We start from the raw sequence: 26,528 nt of genomic DNA on the forward strand, positions 1-26,528 counted from the left end.
TGTTATAAAAAAAACATAATTCATTCAAAATCGTTAATCGTGCGATCGGGCGAATTATCGCTCCGTGTAAAAGTACCATTAGACTTTGATTGGCTAATCCCGCTCCTTGCAATGGATTAAGCCGTCAGTCGGAGCGTGTATGGGGAAGTCTAGAACCACCACCAACAGATGTCGGTGGCGATTGGTGTCAGTCATGATGGAAAATCATGGTCCACCCCTTTGTTCAGAGATAAGCCACAGTGAGGCCGCTATTGCTGCAGCTTACCCCTCCCTTCTTATAGAGAGGGGTGGAGGCAGGCAGGAGACTTAACTGCCAGTCGGACGATCAGTTATTGAAAACTTTAAAACATAGCCACTTTCCACCACAAACAGAGCCCCTCCTGTACTCAGTTCAGTACACAAACTAACTCTTCTAGTACTTATCAGCTAATGTAGGAAGTGTTGTATTCTTTCCAGTCTGACACTATGCTCTCTGCTATTCTCATAGCAGTAGAGGTTTTCTTTGCTACTGCTCTGGACAGTTCCTGACACTGGCAGAGGTGGCAGCAGAGAGCACTGTCAGGCTGGAAAGAATAAACCACTTCCTGCAGGACATACAGCAGCTGATAAGCCGCATCCCCAGTGCTTCAAACAGCCTTAAAGCGACTCTGTACCGCCAATCTGACCCCCCCAAACCACTTGTACCTTCGGATAGCTGCTTTTAATCCAAGATTTGTCCTGGGGTCCGTTCGGCAGGTAATGCGGCCATTGTCCTAAAAACTACTTTTAATCCTGCAGCGCTGTGTCTAACGGCTGGGGCTTACATTTGTATATCCATTATTCTGGCACCACCCCTCCGTCCTTCCTCCCCACCCACCTCATCATTAGGAATGCTCCAGGAACATTTACTGCTGTTTGAGCTTTACACAGGTGTATTAACGATCAAGCCCATGTTCATAATACACACAGGTGGGGAATAGGAAGCAATCTGCCTAGAGAATTCCTAATGATGAGGTGGGCGGGGAGGAAGGACAGAGGGTGTGCCAGCCTAATGCATATACAAATGTAAGCCCCGGCCGTTAAGACACAGCGCTGCCGGATTAAAAGTTGTTTTTATGGCAACCTCATCACCTGCTGAATGGATCCCAGGACAGATCTTGGATTAAGAGCAGTTATCTGAAGGGACAAGTGTTTCGGGGGGGGGGGGGGGGGGGGGGAGGGGTCAGATTGTGGGTACAGAGTCACTTTAATGATCACAGGATTACACTACAAACTTATGGGAGCCAGGAGCAAGTGGAGGTCCTCTCTTTGTCTGTACACTTGTGCTCACTGATGTATAAACAGTTTACATTTATTTGTACCAAGTATGCCTTTGCATCAGTATTTTCCTGTTGAGATGAAGTGTCACTCAGTTGGTTGCCTGCTGTCAGAGAATGGTTTCAACAAAGTATTTAAAAAAAAAAAAAGTGTCAATTTTTGCAAACACAGGAATGTCATACATGTAGGGGATCGCATGATTCCCAGTTAAATGACATTATTCTAAATGAGTAGCTATGTATGTCCTGATCAGGGCATAGCCTACTAGATGCCACTATACTATCATGTATAAGTTATAAAGTGTGTAAATTATGTCTTAAGAAATGGTGGAGGTTTCACCTCTATGGAAGGGAACATTTTTGGCTTGGTTCTCACACAGTAACTTGGTCAGTATTTTTAGCCAAAACCAAGAGAGGAACAAACACAGAAAATCTAATAAAAAGCCTTTTAACTCAGTGCTGCTCCAGCTGCAAGGAAAAGCTGGATCCAGTCCAGGGAAATGCTTCCCAGTTTCCCAGGACTAGATCCAGCTTTTGTGGTTAAACAAGCATAACCTTAACAAGAACTATACAACCCTTCATTACTGTTCAGAAAGAACCATTAGTCAATATTTACAAATAAGGACAAACAAGCATTTGCAATGATCATCTTTTATTAAAAATTGAATTATCAATTAAAAAGAATTATATACGTCCAATGTTTGATTTGCCCAAAGTCTTTTGCTTATACCATTCATTGCTGCACGAGAGGCCAAAAATACACTCCCATGGAGCATGTTTGAGAACCCTGCTGCAAGAAAGGTTGCGAACAAAATAAAAACAAAACAAAAAAAATGACAAAAAAAACCTCTGAATATCAGCTGTCTGAACTGGTGTAATAGGGAATTGGGAAGCCTGTTTATTTCATCTATATCTCAGCAGAGGAAGAACTTGATAAATGAAATAAAAAGTAAACAAAAAAATATATTAGAAAACGGGAAGAGAGAAAAATAATATTAAAAAGCCTTAGAACACATGGTACCTAGTATATCTTTAATAATGTTCTAGTTAACCTTGTCCTGAAATATATACAGGTTATTTGTGGCTGCCACTGCTATGATGTTTTCTGAAGGGTGCCAAGCAGTGTGGAGAATTTTTTTGCTAAAGTCCAGGCTGTCCACGCTAATTTCGTCTTTTCTGCGTTTGCCTCCTACGCAGACTTTGCGTGGCTTGAGAATTGCTCTAGGCTTGCTGTTTTCTCTTGAGGCTTCCAATGTGACATCCCTTTTGGTGTTGCGGTCAAACATTCTGAAGAAGTTATTGTATGAACCTGTCATTATGACACTGGAAGACAAAATACACAGGTTGTAGTATTAGATCACCAAAACACTTATACACAATGCGTTTAACAAATAAAAAAAAACGTATAAAAATCAAATCGGGATTTCATTTCAAAATAGAACATTTTTAGCCAAAATCCAACTGATTATTGTACGCAACTACTTTTCTCTTGTACTATTCTATTTACGCCAAACAAATATCACAATATATTTTTATTTGTACAATTATAATAATGTTTCAAACACAATACTGAAAATAGGTTCAGACATCATTACAACACAAAGTGGACTAAGTAGCACCAAGCCCTACTGTCCCGGGTGACAGTGCTCTCCTATGGTTCTAGGTAATGTGCCAGACTGAAAATAGAACATTTCCCGCAGGACATACAGCAGCTAATAAGTATGGGAAGACTTGATTTTTTTTAATAGAAGTAAATTACAAATCTATATAACTTTCTGACACCAGTTGATTTAAAAGATTTTCGCTGGACAATCCCTTTAACATGTACACCCCAAGACATGTATTCTTACCTGTCTGAACCATTCCATACACATTCAAATTTGTCAAAAATGCAGTCATTCTCATAAAGTGAACATAGTTTGCTGCGGAGGTAATCATGGACCTGAAATAGAAACAGAACACTCAGAACACTGTTGACAGCTTAATTGCAAATCACTCTACTTCTATACCACACAAGAAGCAAATGTCTGTCATACTAATCTGCCAGTTAGTTACACTATAGAGAAAGGGTGCATTTGTAGTCTGAGGGTTGCATTTTAATTTTTTTCTTCCTTAGAGCAATAATTGTGCAGTCATTTGTTATCAGCACCCTATTTAAGTACACGTGCAATTACACCACTGGTTTTTGTATGCCATCTACCTTTGGGTTTGGTAATGGTTAGATGCATTTGGCTCCTTTAACATGGGTTAAGTATTGCAGACAGGAATGCTTATTGCCATTAACCAGCCAGAATAAGAAATGTTTAGTTTGTCAGTAAGAATGTATAATACAATATCCCCAAGTCCAATATCTCCATTACAGAATCATAATATTCCTCAGCAACTTTCTCACCTGGTATGTCTCTATCGGTCTGTTTTCCATGTTGAGGTCCCAGACTTTGACTGTAAGGTAGTCTCTTGTCATGATATACCGACCACTATGATTAAACTTTACATCAGAAATGGAAGAGATGATCTCTGAAAAAAATGATCTGTTGCTAGGATCTTCTGGCTCTTCAAATACTGAAATAGAATAATAATTTCTTAAATTTAAATTGGATATAATGCAGCAGCACAATCTGTAATAAAGAATCTTTAAATTATATCCATACTATTTTCATATATCTGACTAGGAAATAGTGTTACTGTACAAGTTAACATAGGAGAAACCATTTCAGGATCCTCATCTCTTGACTGGAAATAGAGGAGGGCTCCTCCCTCAGACAACCCATTGTTTAAAATGGACAATGTGTAAGGTTTCAATTCCCCCGTGGTGTTATGGGGAAAATTCTCCACATATTATTGGAAACCACAGCCATCAGCCATAGGGACCACTTTGAGAAAGTTACTGTCAACAGACACTTCCTACAAGATGGAATTGAAGAGATGAGTGCAACTCGAGCATGCTATAGTTTAATCAATCAGCATTTCATTACCGGTGACTAAAGAAGTTGGATGCAGCCCTAAGGAGTCCAGAGCCTATGGCTGTATCCATGTTTTCCAGGACTCCCTAGGGCTGCATCGAGCTTCTTCAGCCACCATGACATTTGAGTTGCATTAATCTCTAGATATGAGAAAATACGATATAAACAGCAATCACAGCACAAATGTCATCTTACCAGGGCTGAAAACTAAGCTAGGGGCAGTTCACACCAGGTTTCGAAACCTCTTTAATACTAGTCCAGTTATGAGATTATTTTTTTTATTCATCGAAATTTTTTTTAAAATTTAAAGTCACTTAATGGAAACAGATGCAAAAACCTCTCAACGTGCAACAAAAAGCTTTCAAGGCATTCATGAGCAGCCAGGCCATGCACTGGAAAAGTGACATTGTGAACAAAGCTCGAACAATCAGGTGTACAACAAAGTCTCCACAAAATGGTAATGAGGCTAATTGGGGGGATGTCGAAATTGTGTGGTAGCAAACAACCACATGAGGTCCTCCACTTGTAGGTTTATTCAATGCCTTTATCTGGTAGCCATGGAAACTAGCATTGCTTAGTTCTACCACCACTAATAAAGGCCAATCACTCAACGTGCATTGACAGCGTGGGGCATGCTGAGCAAAGGTCAGATCTATGTAAACTCATAAGACAATCCTACTGGGACATGTTTCCCTGTGAATATAAAGGGTCTTTTTTTTATTAAAATCATTCTTGAATCAAAATTAGTTCAGCTTACTAGTTCTTGACTAAAGCTAGAATAATAAATAGAGAACTAGTAGAAGTGCATACATGAGTACATGTACTTCATCTCTGACCTTTTATCTACTGATGTTAATGTATTCACAGTGGCACTATTAGCAGGTTCGGCCCAGTAAACCTGCAGATATGAGCCAGCCGCTGTTTACCTTAGGACCGCAGTACCACTGTTCATACTCTTGTGGGGTCTGGTACTGGGAAGATTTTAGATTATTACTGATATGCCCCAAATGCTCTGAACCCGCTAATTAGCATATCAGCAATAATCCAAAATCTGCCCAGTACTGGACCCCACAAGAGTATGAACAGCGGTACTGCGGTCCTAAGGTAAATAGCGGCTGGCTCATATCTGCAGGTTTATTGGCAGGTTTAAAGTGTTCCTGTCGTTATAACTTTCAAAATCTAAATCAACAGTAAATGTGATATAAAGCAAGTTTGTACATTTTGTTTAAGTTATCATGGAAAACATTGCACTTCCTGTTTTCTGACCGTTTCCTGCTTTGTGAGAGAAAAATAAGCCAGAAAACAGGAAGTCCTGTGTATCCCAGGTGCCACAGAGAGAAGGCAGTCATGTGATTGACAGACATGTTTAGCCGTTACTCTCTGTACTGACACAACCAGCACAAGTCAGAAAATCTGGATTTCTGGTAAGTTCAGCTTTGTTTTACTGCAAAACAATAACAAAACAAAAAAAATAATGAATGTATATTGCAAACTTGCTTTATATCACATCTACTGTAAGTTATAACAGTGACACTTTAAATATAAGGCCAATCACCAAGTCCTCAGAGCCTTGCTTTTCCAGACATGAGCAAGGTGTTTAGATATGTACAAACTAAAGAGTCAAAACACGATGGCAGGACCATCCTAATATTGGCTCGTCACTTCTTAATAGGGTGTGTACACTGATGATATAAATGGTCAGCCGTGCACATGGTGCTGCATTATTAATAAATCACCCCACACTCTGCCCATCATCAAAAAGCGAAGCTGACTACTACTACAGTTTAGGTGTTGCAAGGTATTCAGTCTGATCACAGTGTTAAAAACAGGTGAAAGTGAGGTCATGACCGCTGTACAGTTTTTGTTTTTTTTTACAGCCGAATGTGAAAGGCCTTAACACTTACATGTACCTGTCTTCCCTGGGGATGCAGGCTACATAATAGAAATACATCAGCCAAAAATTGTTGCTATATTGTTATAAATTACCTTAACTTTATATGTAATATTTAACTGAGTTCTAATTCAGGCCTAAGCCCACAGTCTCTCTTCAGGATCTTCTTGAAAGACTGAACAACCTTTTACCCAAAAAAAGTCACTGGGCGCATTATAAAAACACACGAATGGGAGAAGAGTGTTTAGATGAATACAGGATCACTAACAGATCAGCCAGACATATCAAAAGTTTTGATTGCTGGGGGCCAGTGTTTAGATACCGAATATTTACAAGATATTGGCAGGAAAAATGTGTGGTAAAGCACTACATTAGCGGGCTCTATTATAAGTCTAAGGAGCCAGTCAAAAGTTTTTCTAAATGACACGACACTTAACCTACTTTGACTTAAAAAGTTAAGCAACATCATAGTTATATTCCCACTATGTAAAAATGACGTATGCCGGATAATCATGAACATTATTTGCGGCCATTATTACCGATAGATGGTCCTCATTTGGCACTAAGATGACGGCCATGCGGAAAGACGTCAGTCATTTGTATGTAGTGGGAAAATAGCCCTAAAAACTGTGAAATACTGTTGGAATCAAAAATTTCCTTTCAAGGGTTTTCCGGGCAAAATCCACACTGTGCTTACTGCCCCCCTTGACATAAAGGAACAAATGAGCCTTACTTAACCCAACCTCCTCACTCACAATCTTCTGGTCCCAGCTGTGTTCCCATTCTGCCAGCTTCCTCTGACATCCCACTTCCCCGTTCAGCGCTGTGATTGGCTGAGAAGACAGTGGGACATATTTGAAACAGGTAGAATGGGAACATAACAGAAACTGGAATTTTGCACAGCTGGAGAAATAGGGAAGCATATCAGTATGCATAGTTCCAAGATTTCTGCAGAAAATACTATTTTCTTTTAAGTATAGGTTAAAGTTAAAAATTAAAATAAAATCTCTGCTGTACACCTAGACAGCTCCTTAACAATTGTCAGGATGTGCCAGGCTGAAACCACTCCAACACCTTATTCATGCTAAGATCACTTGGGAAATCAATTGAAAGGGACAGTAGATGATTCCACATTTCATATTCCATCTAGCAGGAAAGCCTTGTTTATTTGTACAGAGTCCACTTCTCTTTTGTAATTCCCAGTTCTGCATTTTGATTAAAGCCTAAAGTTATTAAATTTCCCCCACTGTCTGACAATTCATCCATAAAAGTCAATGTTACTTTTCATTTTCAACTCTGATGAACTGCTTGAATTGAGCTCTGCCCATCACTGAACAAAAATTGACTCAAAGCTGCTGAATTCTGGAAGGTGACAAGGTAAAGATAGAAAAAAAAAATCTAATCAAAAATGTCGAGAGAGGTCAAAACTTGCTGGGTGGATGATTCTTTCTTATCATAGGACAATGGAATTATGAAAAAAGAACAAAACCAACTAAAATGACAGAAAAAAAGGTAAAAACTGCTTTTTAAAAGATATTCACATGATGAATGTGCAAATATCTATCTATATATATTTTTTCCCCCATCTAACCACTACTGTCCAACCTAGGAAGGTTTTAAGCTCTACACTTAAAAAGATGCAGAGTAGAATTGATTTCTAAGCTATAAATAAAATACACATTGACTTTGGGCCCATGCAGAATAAAGTTGGAGACTGAAAACATTATCCCAATTAGGATTTTAAATGGTCATTGTTATTTCAACAAATTTAGCATAAATATATAGTACAAGTGGATATAATAAAAGCAAATGAAAACGTAATCTAAAAGAGAAAAATTGCCTCTCTTTCTCCCCTCATCTGACTCTTTTCCTGCCCCCTTCCCCCTAATTGAATCATTTAATCTTATAAACAGCTCAAGTCTGCCTGGAAAAGAGACTTATCTCACTGAGGGATCATGTTACATGCTCCCTATAGAAGTCTACAAAAAGGGACATAGGTTTGAATGTCTGGAGCTAGCGTGTTTTACACTGAACACTACTCTGCAAAATGAAAAATTATTCATCGACTTAGGTATGGTTCAGTAGGTATAATAATTTTTCCATCAAGTAAACCAATAAAGAGCGGTTGTAACAATGGCCACATCTATGCTACAATGAGGACGCTAACCAACTTCAGAAGCTCTAAAATAGTTTTAAAAATATATAATCTACTGTAAATTCTCTGGGCAGGTTCCAGATGCAATATAGCCACATTTTAGGGCTTGAACTATAGATTTAGCACTTGCCTCTGAGGGGTACGCTGACCCAATCAATGATCAAAAGGGTTCTACAGTAATTAAAGCTTAGTTTAGAAGATCCAGACTGTTCTCCTGCTTGCTAACACTCTGGCTCACTAAATATGATGGATTTCACTGTGGATCACCATTGATGGATTTCTTTTTGAACAATTGTTGGAACGAGCATTATTTTCAGTTCCTAGAGAACTAGAGTATAGCTTGAAATCACTATAAAAGTAATTATATTTCCTAAATTTCCTTATACAAGACAACAGAAAAAAACCTGAAGTGCACCAATAACAATGTCTGCCACACAATGGTGTGAAAGGATTTATCCACATTAGTGCAAACACTTGTAGTGTCAAAGAGGACCTACATCCAATAAGTAAATAATACAAGCTTAAACCATGTACAAATTCCAAGTATAGAAGGCCATTGCTGCTGCTATAGAAATTTATTTGCTTATATGCTTACTTTAAGACAAATACTGCAGCGTCTAGTAAAAGTGCAGATTTTGATTTCACTGTAAATGTAATTTAGGCACTTTTACAAGCATGATATGGCTGTGTGTAGACTGCTTGAGTGTTTAGTTACATCCTGAGAAATAGTATACTGTAATAATAGTATTTTTGTTGGCAAGTAGTGATTCTAAGAGCTTCTCCTCCAAGCTAATTACAATTCTCAAGTCACACACTGAGAAGGTTAAGGGCATTTGCTTGCACCCAATGCTTCACTGAACCATCTAATACGTATTGTACAGTTGTAGCCTTCCCTTTAAGTTAATTAAAGGACACTTCTTTCTGCTGCCTGTCACGCTTTTCACATTTTACAACACAATGTAATGATCTTCACCTGCTAGTAAGAATAGGAAAATGTATATGGCAGATTTGCACTGAATATAAGAACAAGCAGAGAAATAAAGGCTACAATGTTTCCTGGAATTAAAATAATACTATACCAGATGATCACAGCTGCATTTCTGCCAGCTACCGAAAGCTGTTCTTTTACTGTTTTATATTTCTACTTTAATGATACAAAAAAGCACATCCACAAAACTGGTCAATATCTAAGAACAAAATACCTATAGAGAAGGACCATATTTAAACAGGTTTTTTGTTCTAATCTTGCTATATAACATTTAATTTGAAAACAGATTATCCCTTTAAAGTTTATGCGCTGCTTAAAGCCAAAGTATAAACAGTACAGTCACTTTAAGATTTGCACATGGATAGATTAGTGCCAGCACAGGGAAACCTTTGCCACAGTTCTTTTTTTGAACCGCAGCCCGTTTCCTGCGTATGGGCCATTCTTTTCCATGTCACCAGCCAGGGCTGAAGCACTGGAGGCGGCCCACCCGCAGTGGGAGGAAACCCCCACCCCTCTATAATGCGGCTCCATTGATTCTACTGCTCCTAAAAACATTCCTCCCTTGGTCTATTTTAAGTCAGTCAACCAGTTTGTCAACCAAGAATAATCTCATATACAGCACACTTTATTATAAAATAACTCACACTTTGAGTGCTTGTCACAAAGAGCAGAAGAACGCATGTCACACAGTCGTATCGTTCCTTTACTACTGCTATATACAAATGTGTTGCAATGATGTGGATGGAACTCAGCGGCTGTTATGACTTCTGTGAGCTCTTCCATGTTTGTTGGTTTAATGTCCACAATATCTGGTTGTTCGATGGGTTAAGGGTATACATATATCAATTCAAGACCTGGAAAAGTAGAAGGGAGACATAGAAGCTAGGTGTACCCAATTGATTTTACCTGTAAATAATTCCACTAAGGGTCCATTTACACAGAAAGATTATCTGACAGATTATCTGCCAAAGATTTGAAGCCAAAGCCAGAAACAGACTATAAACAGAGATCAAGTCATAAAGGAAAGCCTGAGATTTCTCCTCTTTTCAAATCCATTCCTGGCTTTGACTTTAAATCTTTGACATATAAATGTGTCAGATAATCTTTCTGTGTAAATGGACCCTTAGGTAACCATTTGATAACTATCCAAAATCAAGAACATGCAGAAAACTTTAATGCTCCCAACTGCATCTTACAGATCTAGGATGCAGTTACCCTAGCATACGAGAGATGATATCATATCATGGAAAAGTGTTTTACTGCGGGGCATGAAGCCAGCACACTCTACAAGGATGATTGACAAGCAGAGATACCCATTAGCGGCCTCGCTACCCGGCAATCATCCCAGCAGAATGTGCAGACAGGCAGAGAGCAGTGACTAGTTATGGGTGGCTCTCTGCCCAGATGACTAGTAGCCGACAGTCTCCTGGCCACACACAGTCAGTAAAACACTTTTTCCCACAATATAGAGATACCAATGGCAGAGGCTGCTCGTATGCTAGGGGAGCTGCATACTAGATCTGTAGGCAGCTGGAAGCCATATCCAAGCTGGTTGGTTCTCTTTAAGTTGTCCTGACCAGCTCTGTGCTGCACCTTTGTTTTGTTGCCACCTGTGGTTCTGTGGATTTCTAATGTGAGGAATTAAAGCTTCCATGAATGCTCTTCTCATGATCAACGACTATAGTTACCCTTGCCTGCTCGGTTTTTATAATTAATTGTAAGGCAGTGCTACAATTACTATGTCTTCACATTCAACACAGATATGCTATTGCGTGAGCTGTCAGCTGCTCTATTGCTCATACTGAATCTGCATTACTTACTGCCCAGCATGTAAAACACAATTCATATTAATACAAAGAGTGAACCAGGGAGCAGTGGAGATAAGTGGCATTAGAGATTGGAGGAGGGGAAAATGGGAGAAAATTGAGTGTCCAGAGTATGGACTGTCAAACAAGCAAGGGATTAAACACAAATAGGATCATTTGATTTGATGTGAGAAGTCTCTCTGTTACAGACCGTATGTAAATAACATGTAACCCAATAGCCAGGGCCGTCTTAACAGTATTATGGGCCCCTGGGCAGAGGTGCGAATTGGCCCCCCCCAACCGCCACCATCAAATCCCCCACATCTTTGCATATAGTGCCCCCCATAGTAGCCAATCCCCCCATAGTAGCCAATCCCCCCCATATAGTGCCCCCCATAGTAGCCAATCCCCCCATAGTAGCCAGTGCCCCCCATAGTAGTCAGTGCCCCCCATAGTAGCCAGTGCCCCCCACAGTAGCCAGTGCCCCCCACAGTAGCCAGTGCCCCCCACAGTAGCCAGTGCCCCCCACAGTAGCCAGTGCCCCCCACAGTAGCCAGTGCCCCCCACAGTAGCCAGTCCCCCCCCCCATAGTAGCCAGTGCCCCCATAGTAGCCAGTGCCCCCCAAAACAACAAACCAGTTACTCACCCGTCCGGCGGCCCCAGCAGCTCCTCTCCCGGCAGCGCGCACTCCCGACATCCTCCGGGCACAGGCAGCAGGGTACAGAGAGACTGCCTGTGCCGGAAGTGACCTGCTGCATGACACATCCAGGACACAGGCAGCGTCTCTGTACCACGCTGCCTGTGCCGGAGGATGTCGGGAGTGCGCGCTGCCGGGAGAGGAGCTGCTGGGGCCGCCGGACGGGTGAGTTCCGGGACCGCCCACCCCTTCTATCGTCGCTTAGCTGAGTCGATCAGAAGCCCAGGAAAGTGCTGCTCATTGCACTTTCCTGGGCTTCTGATCGGCTGTCAGCTGAGAAGCGATAGAAGGGGCGGGCGGAGGGGGTGGCTCAGGGCCGCTCACTATGCATATGCATAGTGAGCGGCAATAGAAGGGGCGGGTGGGACGGCTTCCTTGCGGTGCTCGGCACTGCTTGGGAGCAGTCTTTGCTTTATAGGACGCACTTAGTTTTATAAGTGCGTCTTATAAAGCTAAAAATACAGGTCACAGAGGGCAGGGGCCCCCTAGGACGCAAAGGCCCCCGGGCAGCCGCCTACCCTGCCCAATGGATAAGACGGCCCTGCCAATAGCCCAAACTTTATGGAAATCAGAAAAACCCTTTAAAAGGTGTGGAAAGCATTTATTTGATGTAAGCTTATCCCAGTGAAAAAGGATACTGAAACTTCGATTTGTTATCTCTAGGTTCCACAGGTTTATTCGTAGGTCATCTGCTGACATGTATGTTTCATAGTCACTGTTCACGGATATTGAGTTGATGTGATATGTATGTGCATTGGAAAACACTCTTCTTGGGGTGGCCTCTACCATCAAGTCCATGGGCCTTAATACAGGGACCTGAAATTAGAAAAGAGAAATCATTCAGGAAAACACTGAAACAATTAAATGTACCAACCATTAGCACTTTTGCATATTTGCACAGAAATACACTAAGGCAAAGTTATTACAGGGGTTATCCAGTGAAAATCTCTCTTTCAAATCAACTGGTTTCAGAAAGTTATATAGATTTGTAATTTCTTCCCATACTTATCAGCTGCTGTATGACTTGCAGGAAGTGGTGTATTCTTTTGTAGTCTGACACAATGTTCTCTGCTGCCACCTTTGTCTGAGACAGGAATTGTCCAGAGCAGGAGAGGTTTTCTATGAATATTTGCTGCTGCTCTGGCAGTTCCTGTCTTGGATAGAGGTGGCAGCAGACAGCACTGTGTCAGACTGAAAAGAATACTCCACTTCCTGCAGGGCATGCAGTAGCTGATAAGTATGGGAAGATTTTTAGGGACTTGAGATTTTTTAAATAGAATCAAAATTACAAATCTAAATAACTCTGACACCAGATTTAAAAGAAAAGGCTTTTCATTGGACCTTAAAGTAGGTGTTACAGCTGATACCTGAAAATCACTAAGCTGTTTTTTAGTTTTTAGGCAAATTATTTCTTATGATGCTTTATATGGGTGAAAATGGGTCCTCTACATTGGATCATGGAGTTGTAGGCAAGCTTTTTTTTGGCAGGGGGGGGGGGGGGATTCCTTTTAATATCATTTACATTTGGAGGCTCCATGCTGGCCAGATGTACCATGTTGAGGAATGCTACAGTACAGCATGCTATAAAGACAGAGGAGAATCATTCAACGGAGGAAATGCATGCATAGAAATGGCATATTTCATTTTATTAGGGAGCCTCTGTGCTCTCTATGTAATGTGTCTTCACAGAGTGCAATGAGCCATTCCACTGCTATCAGAAAGGCCATACAGCAGCATGTATGTCTGGAGTTTATTACCGGCAACATTGCAAACCATATAAATGCACCAAATTAAGTTGTGTACATTCATTTATGAACCAGACATATCTGTACAATATACAGCAAACAGCTTTATTCGACTGCACATGAAAGAAAAAAAATTGAATGGACAGTTGCATAAAAAATTATGCCATATACTATGCGTCCTTTCTGATTACAGCATTAATACTTTATAGAGATATAGAGATATAGATATATATATACACACACACACACGCACACACACTATATTGAGAATAATTTCCTTAAAAAAATCCTTTAAGATGGCCATTCCCTACAAACCATCCATCTCCGGGTAGGTCAAACCAAGGAGGACGGCATAGGAGGAGACATCTATATTTAAAAAATCTCCATTACTGGCCATGTATAAAAGGGCAATTTACACAAGCATATTCTAATGCAATCAAGTAAGTGTGTAAGATAATAAATTGTTCAATGTAAACAGGATGATGTATCTTTTTACAAATAACTGCTGGTCATTAGAACAAATAGTCTGCAAATATAAAGCATTTGATCGATACTCAATACAACACATTACTAAAAGTAACCAAACAAAAGGACTAGAAAGGATTATTTAGATAAAATCATTATGTGCAAATAACTACTATTAGGTCGCTTACAGCGCCAGCCAAAACAAATACCCACTTGTGCAAATAGGTGTTAAACTAGGCATTCAAAATTTAGTTTAAAGCGGCTCTGTACCCACAATCTGACCCCCCCCCCAAACCACTTGTACCTTCGGATGATGATGCAGTTATTGTCCTAAAAAACAACTTTTAAAATTGCAGCCCGTGCCAAATGGGAGTATCTGTGCCCTACCTTTGCACCACCCCTCCGTCCCTCCTCCCCACCCTCTTCATCATTAGCAATGCCACTGGAACATTTTCTCCATGCTGCACAGGTGGTTAACGATCCAGCCCATGTTCCGGGCTAAACAGGTGGGGAATAGGAGACAATCTGCCTGGAGCATTCCTAATGATGAGGATTGTGGGAAGGAGGGACAGAGGGGTGGTGCAAAGTTAGGGCACAGATACTCCCGTTTGGCACAGGGCTGCAAGTTTAAAAGTTTTTTTAGGACAATAACTGCATCATCTGCCGAATGGACCCCAGTGCAGATCTTGGATTAAAAGCAGCTATCCGAAGGTACAAGTGGTTTTGGGGGGGGGGGGGGGGGCAGATTGTGGGTACAGAGTTGCTTTAATGCTTACTGTCTGGGCCAAGCAGTATTCTGCTCTGTACTGATGAAAAAAAGCTATCTGCAGAGGCATCATCTTCCTCTTAGAGGTGGTTGTGGTCTGGCAAAAATATTTCAAGGCTCTTTAATGGGTCTCTGTGCCAAACGATTATGGGTACAGGGAGATCGGTAGAGACAGTGTATGGGCACCTTTCTAGTGGGAAACAAAGAAAAAAAATGCATCCTCAAGGGGTGTAAGAGGCAATAGGGAGGACAATCATCAATACACTTCAGCATACTTTAGAGTAATGGTGCGTTTACACAAAGATTTATCTGACAGATTTTTTAAGCCAAAGCCAGGAACAGACTATAAACAGAGAACAGGTCATAAAGGAAAGATTGAGATTTTGCCTCTTTTGAAATCCATTCCTGGCTTTGGCTTCAAAAATCTGTCAAATAAATTTCTGTGTAAATGCACCATAACGTCTGTGTTTCTCCTTATAGGAAGGGTACCCTAACCTCTTATGCCCTTTTGGGTGGTACACTCTGTGCAGTTACTGTTTTCATATTGATAGGAAAATAAAATTGTTCATCTGCTCTGCAGACACAATGCTATTTAATCCTGTTAGGGGTGGGTTGGACAGATTTTGGAACCAACCAGCAAGATTCTTAATGTATGCTGGAATTCATAATCCGTAAGGAAGTCAATTTAAAACAACTTTATATAAAATTATAATAATAACAATAAAATAGTATTCAGCTATGAACTCGCGTTCCATCTGTACACCATTCTGTGTTAAAGCTGGCATCGACTGAGCAGTGATACAATCAGCCTGGTTTTTTCCAGGTCAGCCATTAAAAGCTGAATGCTGGGAGCACATCCAGCAGCATAGTAGGAATTGGGTTTTTATTTTCAAGTCAATGCTCAACAAAACTGTGCACCATGTAGTGAATTTTAAACAAAGACTATAATGTCACCAGGCTCCAGATCTGCATAATAAATAGGCATCCTCAATATCAATTACATAATTTAAAAAAAGGAATAAATCTGAATACTAGAAAATGTGAACTTTTCAAAGCAAAAGCGATCATATACAAGGTAAAATTTAACTAATACTTATTGTAATCTTATACTAGACAGTCTAAAATTGCATCACATTTTTCCAGTGTCTCAGGTTAGAGGATCTTCAGTGTGTCTAACACACACAACACTCTGGGAGTTTACCTACAACCATATACAACCCTGGCAAAAGCTACCTAATTTCCACACGTAGATGAATAAATGGGTAAAATATCTTGGTTAGCATATTCTATCTTCTGATGGCATTAAATGCATGGTAATCCAGGATTGGGTAATAGCCCTAATTTTAGGAAATTCAACACCAGCCATCTAAAGGCTCTATAAACGTGATCCAATCATAGGGATCAGCATTCATTATCAGGAGCCCATTGGCCCCTGTAAAATGACCCTAAGTTTAACACTACTCCACAATTACTTGCCTTAGGGTCCATTTACAAATCAAGATTAACTGACAGATCTGTCAACAATTTGAAGCCAAAGCCAGAAACAGACTATCAACAGAGATCAGGTCATAAAGGAAAGCCTGAGATTTTTTTCCTCTTTTCAAATGCATTTCTGGCTTTGGCTTCAAATCTTTGGCAGATAATCTGTCAGATAATCTTTCTCTTTGTGTAAATGGACCCTTAGTTTGGTCTATGTAGTTAAACTATGCTTTTGATTGAAAAGTTAGTTGTTTGTCTAAAGTATTATATTTGTCCTAATGCACCAAAGATCAAGATAATCAATGCGTGTACAGTATAGTCCACTAAATATTCCCCACCTGGTGTGGTGGTGCCAGTTCACAAGCTATACAGGAACAGTCCAGCACAACGTTCCCAGACAACCATTACACATCTTTGCATACACAGAAATATGTTTGAAGTTGTACTTTAAAAAGGGGGCGAACAGATGAGTAAACCTCAAGCACACTCTGGTTCATCCAAACCCGAACACTCTGCATTTGATTACCGATGTCTGTAGAAGTAGGGAGTCCAAGAAAACTTGGATACAGCCTATGGCTGTATCCATGTTTTCCAGGCAGCCTTAGGGCTGCATCCAACTTCTTCAGCCACTGGCAACCAAATGCAGACCGTTCAGGTACGAACAAAAAGGAGGTTTGCTCATCTCTAGTAAACGTTACAGAAATTTGGAGCATCCCTATAGAAAAACCAGTCATCCTCCGTTCAGCCAGAGTAGACCATTAAATGAAGATCAAGCCTGTCAGTGGGGGAATGACTTCACTCCACCACATTTCCAGCTGACTAACAAAGTACTTATTGAAAATCCCATGTCACAGCAGTCAGCTGAACGTCAGATAGACTCCCAGCCAAAACTGGAAGTGTAAGCACATATTTGAAGGTATGTGATTTATGCTGATTTCCTAACAACCATTGAAAGGGATTTCATGCCCCCATTTCCTAGCAATACAACGGCTCTGCTAACCATGGCAACCGGCAGCTCAAAGGGAATTTTAATTTCAATGAAGCACTCTGCTTTCAGGCTCCAGATTTGGAACGTGCGGCCCATTCATACCAAATGTGAAATAGCTGTTGTGAATAATGTATGCGCTATACACATCAGAACAGATGAAAACAGAAATATCAAAAGGTTACTTTGGTTCTTTGCAGCCTTTGGACTATATTAGAATCTAAAATTTATCATTGTATGCTCTTATGATTTTTAGCTGCTATATCTAGATGTTTTCTATTACTACGGCAGAAAATATATCACGGAAAGATCCTAATTTCCGTAATCAGTTTTTTCTGCTCATAAAACCCAACATAAATGAAAGCATTTGCATGATTAACAAGAACCTAAGTCGGCAGATACTTGTAACAACTGAAAGTAATTATCCGTCACTCACATTAACGGGTATTAAAACAGGATTTGTGGGATGTGGGACGGAATAATTATACAGTTTAGTGCACAGCTAACACACTGTGTGAAGTATAGGAATTCAGGTTATGGCCATTATACTGATTTTTTTAGCTTATATTTTGCATTTCAATTAAACTAAAATTGATGATTATTAAGTAAAAACGTAAAAAAGCTTAAGGGGTTTTCTTCGCACAAAGACATCTTTGTTGTATTGATTCCAGCGATTAGTGAATTGAACCCTCCTGGTGATCAGCTGTTAAGTTGCAGCCTGCCATATATTTATTTTTTAGGGAAAATTTTTATATTAAAAAGACATCCATTCAAATTTATTAAAACGTGTGTCAGGTCTGTAAGAGCTAATATTTCTGAGCGTTATCTACAAGGCCCTACTAGTGAAGCTTGACTTTGGGGGGGGGGGGGTTGGTTAACGAAATCCCGTTGTCAGTCACTTTTTCAGAAACTCTGCTTTTTGGAGTGAAAGAACTAGTTATCAAACTATGGACTGTCTATCTCTGTCTATAGCTTGATAAAGGGCTTCTTTCACCCTAAAACCCATAGCACATAAGTAAAAAACAGGTAAGTACAGTATAACTCTAGCAGACTGTATTTGGCCGATCATCAGCCTTAACAGCCAAAATCGTAAAATCACTTTGTCACAATGTCTGCTGATTGTTGTCTTTCAACAGAAACAACCTTCATAGCAACGATCTGCTGGCATCAATCTGTGCAATAGGAGTGGTGGCAGCAGAACGCCGATATCACCTATGGGCTTTTATCGTCCAGGGAGCTCCTCCGACAGCTGCCTGTACCTCCCCCCCCCGCGCACACATAACGCTTGTAAATAAAAATAAATGAAATAAAATTAGTCAAAATTATTACATTTGGTCATTACTATATGTACCAGCTCCCAAGGATCCCAGCCACTTGAGACACGTCATAATTCAGCCACTGTTTTCACAGTGGCAACTTAGGAAATGAGCTGTCGACTATACAAGGAGACAAAGAGGCCAAAAAGCTAAATTTTGCATTCTCCATGACCAAACAAAGTTTAGATTATGAGAATACCCCTTTAAAAAGGAGTCCTTGTCGCACAACATATTTAATGTAATAGAAATGTTGTGGAAGGACCCTTAAGCAGTTAGGGTATGTTCAAACTGAGTAATTCAGGCTGCGGAATCCTGCCTGTCTCAGCGGGTCATAGCCCGTCTATGGGAGAGCGCGGGCTGCTCCGCTCCCGCCGCTCTCCGCTCAAATATGTGACACGTCACTTCTTTGAGTGGAGAACAGCGGCTGCGAAGGAGAGCGCACTCTCCCATAGACGGGCTATTTTTTTACTCAGTTGTGATATTGGATCATTTTCCTCTTTAGGTCAAAGACAGGAATAAAAAAAAAATATATAAAGGGTTCACAAACTTTCAGGCAACACTGTACATCAGATTACTGTATAGTGCCTCTTGTGGAGACTTCAGAGATATACCGCAAGATTCCAGCTCTGAAGCCTGCAAAATTGGAATGGCAGGTATAGACTACAATACAAACTGTACCTTAGGATCAACACAATGCAATGTGTTACTACTCATTTTAGATTTCCTTATGTTGTTTGTAAAATTGCGTCAGATGAGGAGAGCAAAGAAAGTAGAGCTACAAAAATTCCTTTTGTTGCACAGACTGTACGATTCTGGGCTGACAGCTGTTCCTCTATGGTAAGTGAAGAGCTGGTGGGAATATTGTGAGGGCAGAATGTAAACACACACAAGAGATGCCTGGCCAGTTACTTATTGTTAAACCTGCAGGCACGTATGAGGCATTATGGAGCAATTATAAAGGGGTAACCAAGTTTAACACGTCACATCAAAAACATTAAGAAGCTGTCAAATAAAATAAGCCACTAACAAATGCAATTAGTCCCTATTTTCCAGAGGAAATCCAACAATATTTGATCACCGGGAATGGCTGTATTTAATTGGAATAGAAGGAGCGTATTTCATAGTAAGCAAGCAGTTAGTGATCCCATCAGTGCGCCATTTAGCCCTTTCTTTTCTACTGCTCATTCTTAGAAGCGGTAACAAGCTGTTTTATGGGAAATAGATTTACAAACCGAATACATAGCTACAAAAAAAAAAATAAAGAAATAAAAAACAGCAAATTTTAGAGGATGGCAATGAAGATTTACACATTAGAAAATGCTATATTTTATAACCCATTTAGCTGATGATTTGTGACAGTGTTCAGTCAACATGGTTTCCCTGGATACTGACTGGAAATATCACAACATTCTGACTGGCACAATGTACCCTACATAGGTTTTTTAATGTGAATTTGTATTTATAGCATGCCAAAAATTTTAAATATCCCTAGGATATCTGCCATTGGAGCTTCTGGGTCCCAATGTAATTCCAATAAAAGGCCCTCTACCATTTATAGCACTGCACTATAATAATGACATTCATTTACTATATGTGGCCCTTAAAACTGCAAACTTTAGGATGGGATCCTTTTGGTGCATTCTTTGTATGCTTTTTCATGACTTATCAGCTAAATAATGCCATTATAGTCTATGGGTGATAGTTTCAGTTTAATGGATCAGTCTTCCATAGTCTACAATGGCATCCACTTAAAGGGAATCTGTCACCAGGGATCAGCCTATGAAAGAGTTTATCCGTTGTTACACAACTTTTAATATATCGCTGCTATAATTTTAAAAATAATAAAGAACCTATACGTGCCTGTCTGTGCTCGGGCTGTTTGTCAAATCGTCGGTCGCCCGCCGCGCACCGCTATTCAACCATAGCGATGCGCAGTGGGGGAATGATGATTTTAGGTCTGGTCCTAAATGAACGATCAGCCAATGACGATCAGCTGATCGCTCTATTTCACCGAACGATAATTGGCCCAAATGGGGCCGATCCGGCCGATTATCGTTACTGTGGAATAGGGCCCTTACACCTCTAAGCCAATCACTGAGACAGGACAGAGCCGCAGCCAGTGATTGGATGAGCAGGCTATCACTCCCAAGATGAGTTTGTCTCAGAATTAAAGGCACTGTAGTCAGTGACCCTGCTACAGGACACTGGGAGACTGTGTACAGGTAGGTGTAGGCTCCTCAAGTACCTAACCCATTGCAGATTTTTTGTTGTGAATTTCAGCTATTGATAGTGATTAAATCTGCATTCAGATTTCCTTGGACCTCAGATACTTATGGCCGATGCCAATCAACTTCTGATTGGTGGGGTGCTGTACACTATAAAAGGAGCTAAACTGCAGTAACCCAGCACAGCCACTACACTATGAATGGAGCCAGCTTCATTCACAATGTACATCTCCTTGGTACTGTAAAATGTTGACCTGTGGTTTGGCTCACTATAGTAGTTTAGAGACTTTAAATTAATTTGTCCTGACGGTAGGCAGGCAGAATATCACATTGTGGTGTCTGTAAGCTTGGATTCCCAATATTCCCCTTTCTAACAGAGAGGCTACTGTAGTGATATGTAAATAAAAAGGAATATCCCTTCAATTTTATACTTGGTATAGATGAGGTTCTTGATTTACATCATCAGTTCATCATACCAGACATCCTCTTTACATCAAAAATATAACAAAATGTCAAAGAAAATATTTCTGTGAAATGGTTTATTCTTGATAAGATATCTCAGATAAGGTGGTAAGGTTACTTCTCCCGTGTGATAATTATATTCAGGGAAAATACTGTGGAAAGTAAAGTCATTTCCTCAGTGCACAATGAATACGATGGATGATAAGGATCTTTGTACATCACATATGTGTAGAGGACACCATACATGTTACACCTCTTTCCCCCACTACTGATCAATTTTGGTGGTATTTACGGTTAACTAGGGATCCTAGGAGTGGTGTAGCTTTGTCTGGAGGGACAGTGGTGCTGGGGGTGCCGGGGATGAAACCTATGGATAACCCTGCCCCTATCCAAAAAGACATTTCCTCAACATTAACAAGTGAGGGGTAGGACTGTCATTTCATTCCTAGATTTATGATGCCATTTTGATTTGGGCTTTTGTTCTTTATTGGTAAATTATGTGCATTTAATTAAAACAGGGTATATTTTAATATTTTATCAGTGAGTAATAATCTAATGAAGTATTTATATATATATATATATATATATATATATATATATATATATATATATATATATATATATATATATAAAGTTCAATCTTTGGACAATTTTATTAGTCTATTCACAGAATGGAATAATTCTTTAGGCTCAGATTTTCTCTAATGCACCATTGCATCAAACAATGAGTTATTCTCCCACCATACAATTGTTAAAGATTCCATTCTGTGAATGGACTAAAAAAAAAAAAATTGTGATACGGACTAGATGTTCTCTGTAAAGACATGTACTATATGGCTTTTGGGTGTTTTGGCTCATGTTTGAAGAGATGAAGGATTTTAAAATGTACAATGTGAAAACTAAAATTTGCATTCATATAATTTTATCCGCATTCACCTTAACAGATGTATGTATGTATGTATGTATATGTGTCTGTATCAAGCATATTGTCTTTTGCAATTAAATGGACAGACAAAATTGTATTAAATGGACAGACATGAAAAATCCCTGTCCTAGTGAGCCTGTAGCTAGCCGAGAGGGGTCTGGTTGCCCAGAGTTGGATAGTGAGTAGAGATGAGTGAACCTCATGCATGCTCGAGTTCATCCGAACCAGATTGTTCGGCATTTGATTAGCGGTGGCTGCTGAAGTTGGATGAAGCTCTAAGGTTGTCTGGAAAACATGGATACAGCCAGTTATTATATCCATGTTTTCCACAGTCTTAGGGCTTTTTCCAACTTCAGCAGCCACCGCTAAATGCCAAATGCCGAACGATCGGGTTCGGATGGACTTGAGCATGCTCGAGGTTCGCTCATTTCTAATAGTGAGTCCTAAACAGTGACTTTGGCAGTGAGACCTGAAGGCAGCTGGAGGAGTTGGCTCAGAGGTGCGGCCTGGTTGGAGCAGTCCTGGCTGGGGTTGACTTAGCCAAGTGGAATGGGTGAGAAGAAAAAGCCAAGTGGAATGGGTGAGAAGAAAAACAATGTACCTTTATTTAGGAATCCTCAACAGATCACTGTGCGGTCGCTGCTGCTGCTGGCAGACGCAAAAATGAGTCAACAGGGCTAATGAACAGAATTAAACAGAAGACTGAGACTACCCTTCTGACAGTCTTGAGATGAGATGTTGAGGCAGGCCTATTAACTTAAATGGGTGCAGCTCATTCCCTAGTTACTTAAAAGGAAACAGACATACTGTATGTATATCCGTGCTGCCAGTTTCCTGTTGCCGATTATACCAGCAGTGCATAGATACCTCCACTGCTCCTGTGTGATCTGGCACTTTGCTAAAAACAAAACAACAAACAAACAAAAATAATGTTCTATATTCAGGGCTGACTGTCACAGAGTCGGGTCTGAGACACTTTCAGCTGCCGCCCCACTCTGTCCATTGCCGTATCTTCAGGCTGCTGAAACTGGCAGCATGGATATATACATATTATACATATTAGTGCTGTCAGTTTCCCTTTAAGTTCAGGGTTCCCCGGATCCCTGTAGCTTATCAGTCGATTTTGCCTCTAACACTGGTGGTAATGCTCACAAGTTCTAAAACTAAGCAAAGCTTCATAAAATTAATGAGTAACAATTCTAAGTCCATCAGGAATACTTGTGCTTCTTCCTTCACCTCTTGCCTCCCCCTCTTAGTATTCAGACAACTCAGAGTGGACACAATGTACCTTGGAGGGTTTTTCCACTTTTATGGACTAGTGATTCATTTCTACATCTAATTAGTACAGAGCCAAGCGCTGGAAATTTATAATTGCTCCATTGATTTCTTTGCAGGGCTGTTGCTTCCCGACTGAGAGCTCACTTCATAAGTATTAATTACAGCAATACAGGATTCATTCTTGGATAAAGTTTTTATTATGGTGACTACATTGTACAGCTCATACAAAGCTGTGAGCCAAAAGCAGCGCTGTGATACAAAATGGCTGCCACTCTGTCTGGGGATGACACTTGTTATGCCTTGCTGATATATTCCTATAAAGAATCTGCTATACTGGGTGATTGCCACTTTTGTTTCTCTGACATCTATGTGAGCAATCTCACTTTGCTGCATATTTTGCTCTACGCTGAACAAAGTTATCAAAAATCTAACAAAACAGTTGTTATTTGGAGGACACTATTACCAAAACATGTTGAATACTCGCCTAGTTTTATCACTGGGTTTATAGATACGGGACAAGATTTATTAACCTGTGAGATGAATATTGGTTGCAATGTGTCTTGCACCACAATGTGCCCGATTACAACTCGCATCTAAAAATGAGCTGTGGTTGGTTGCTGTCTATTAGGATACCTTCACAAAGATTTATCTGGTAGATTTTTGAAGCCAAAGCCAGGAACAGACTATATACAGTTAACAGGTCATAAAAGACTGAGGTTTCTCCTGTTTCCAAATCCATTCCTGGCTTTGGCTTCCAAAATCTGTCAGCTAAATCTCTGTGTAAAAACATACCATTATGCTGCCTTTACACGGAACGATTATCATTCGAATTTGCACAATAACGATCAAATGCGAATGATAATCATACATGTAAATCAAACGACGAGCGAGAAATTGTTCATTTTGGTCTTACATGTTCTTAAATCATTCGCAAAAATTTGCAGATCGTTCCGTGTAAAAAGTCGTTCACTGATTTAACCTATGTGCGAGATAGGCTTAAGCGATCGCAAAACGATTTTTCGGTACGATATATCGCTCAGTCTAAAAGCTGATCTTAAAAAAAATGTTACTTCGAAATAGTTAATCGTACGATCGGGCGAATTATCGCTCCGTGTAAACGCAGCATACCACGGCCCAATGAGCAGTGAAAATGAGCACCAATCTGCTAGATTAGCGCTCACTTGCTGAGCCTCCTACTAGAGCGGTGTTTTTCTGGGTACAGCGCCACTATACCGTAACTTTTTTCCATACCCGGATGCCTGCCACTTGCTCTGACCTTCATAGAGTTGCCGCATATGGCAGGGATGCGGCTGTTTTTTAACTCACCACCATATGCGGCGACCGCAGATTCTCCAGTCCGATTCAGAAGTTTTTCAGCACCCGCCCTATAAGATGACCCCTGACTTTATAGAAAATTTTCCTGGGTTAAAAAGTAGTCTTATTCGCAGGAAAATTCAGTAATTCAGAGTGGTTTTCCACTATTGTAACCTGCTTAGAGAAAATTTCACTGCTGTTACCATTCTATTTTCCGCTGTAGACCTCGATGTACATGAGAGGCAAGTGACTGGCTGCAGCATCACATAAGCAATGTCCAGGAGGTCTTTGCAGCATGCTTGGCACCAGAACAGTGAAGCCTTTAGAAGGCTATAATAAATGTGTTGGCTACTGGACTTCGGAAACACTATGGGACAAGAGCAGTGAACCTCGGCAGGTTTTCCCTGCTGATACAAGGCAGGTCTGGTTGTAAGAGTTGTCTATTCACAGGAGGCACTTGCAAGAATGAATTGTAGCTTTGCATTTGTTCTGCTGTATAAATAACCTTTCTACTCCAATATTTTTACCCATTTCTATTTATGCGTGATATCCAGGCAGTGTCCTTAAATCAAAAGAACCTTTGCGGCAAACCTTTACTAGTATTGTAGTTGGCTTAAACAACTCTTCCCATTTTCAGCTCAGACATCTAAATGACTTCACACACTATTTTTACTTTAGCTCTGATTCTGTCCCTGCCAAAAACTGGTCCGGCACAATGCCTGCCATGGGGAGAGAAGGATTTCAATATTGGCGAGCGTACAGGGTGTCACAGCAGCAGAGATTAGAGGACTGGCCTTGTCAGGGTCTTGTCACTATCCTGCCGTCCCCCCAGAGGCCTTGGCAGTAGGTGGAATGACGACCATGGAATAATGAGGAAAGAATAATAGCATTGCATTAGTGTGGGGAAGAATGTCAGTGGAAAGAATGCTTTCGTTTAATCCGTCACCAAGATGACAAGGCTAAACTGAACATTTCTGGGCTTCTTTTGTAATTGAGCCATAATTTAACTAAAGATCTTGACTCTGGAAATCGAGAATATGACCATCTTGAAATATTAGGAATTATCTTTAGTCTTTATGTGCACAAAATGGTGTTTGTAACTACTAAATATGCAAAACTTTTGTTCAGGGTCCTAGGAATCTAATCGTTTCTAAGTTCAAAACATTTTTATAGAATTCTGAGGAAAAAAATTAACTATGAAACTGCTCAATACAAAGCTATTTTTTTTAAAAATTTTACATGAAAAATACCTTTTGAGACACATCCATAGGATTTTAGTAGAAGTTTACTGGATTCAAATCAAAATGTAATTTACATGTGGGGGAGAATAATTAAAAACCTTCTAGTCGAGCTTATCATGCCATCTGTTTTCCTGGTGTGTAAATAGCAATGCATTTTTAATTTTGGTGCATAGAAGCTGAAAACATGGTACAAATTTGGCACTATATACCTATTTATGAGTGGTGACAAGCTAAAACTCAGACTCCCATCTAAGAGACTCCCCAAGGTTGCCCATGTTAACCTTTTGGTATTGCGGCCTAGCCCTGACAATGAACATTATGAGACCTTTTAATTAATTTCTGTGTTGTCATTATTGAAATATGAAAATTTTAGGGTAACTTTAACGTTTCAGCAGCAGAAATGCCTTTAAAAAACCTGCCACACCGCTCCTGACGCATTCCCGAGGCAGGCACGTGCCAGATACAGATTTCTTTCTATATCCTGCCACCCAAAAAACATTATAGCTACCCTTTAGGTTATTCTGTGCAAATA

At 40.2% G+C, this 26,528-nt stretch overlaps 1 protein-coding gene across 6 annotated transcripts in view; it reads right to left on the reverse strand.

Annotated features, from left to right (window-relative positions):
- Positions 1 to 1,930: 1,930 nt before the first annotated feature.
- The window catches only part of PPP2R2B (protein phosphatase 2 regulatory subunit Bbeta), a 208,051-nt gene continuing 183,453 nt past the window's right edge, over positions 1,931 to 26,528 (reverse strand). For all 6 annotated transcript variants that reach the window (XM_069972088.1, XM_069972071.1, XM_069972076.1 and 3 more), the window contains 5 exons: positions 12,434 to 12,611; positions 9,937 to 10,101; positions 3,688 to 3,857; positions 3,146 to 3,237; positions 1,931 to 2,618 (listed from right to left, as the gene is read on the reverse strand). In XM_069972088.1, the coding sequence (XP_069828189.1) occupies positions 2,339 to 2,618; positions 3,146 to 3,237; positions 3,688 to 3,857; positions 9,937 to 10,101; positions 12,434 to 12,611 (885 nt within the window). In that variant the 3' untranslated portion in view covers positions 1,931 to 2,338. The remainder of the gene's footprint in view (positions 2,619 to 3,145; positions 3,238 to 3,687; positions 3,858 to 9,936; positions 10,102 to 12,433; positions 12,612 to 26,528) is intronic.

Source organism: Dendropsophus ebraccatus, chromosome 1 (genome assembly GCF_027789765.1).
Source record: "Dendropsophus ebraccatus isolate aDenEbr1 chromosome 1, aDenEbr1.pat, whole genome shotgun sequence".
Classification (NCBI taxonomy): domain Eukaryota; kingdom Metazoa; phylum Chordata; class Amphibia; order Anura; family Hylidae; genus Dendropsophus; species Dendropsophus ebraccatus.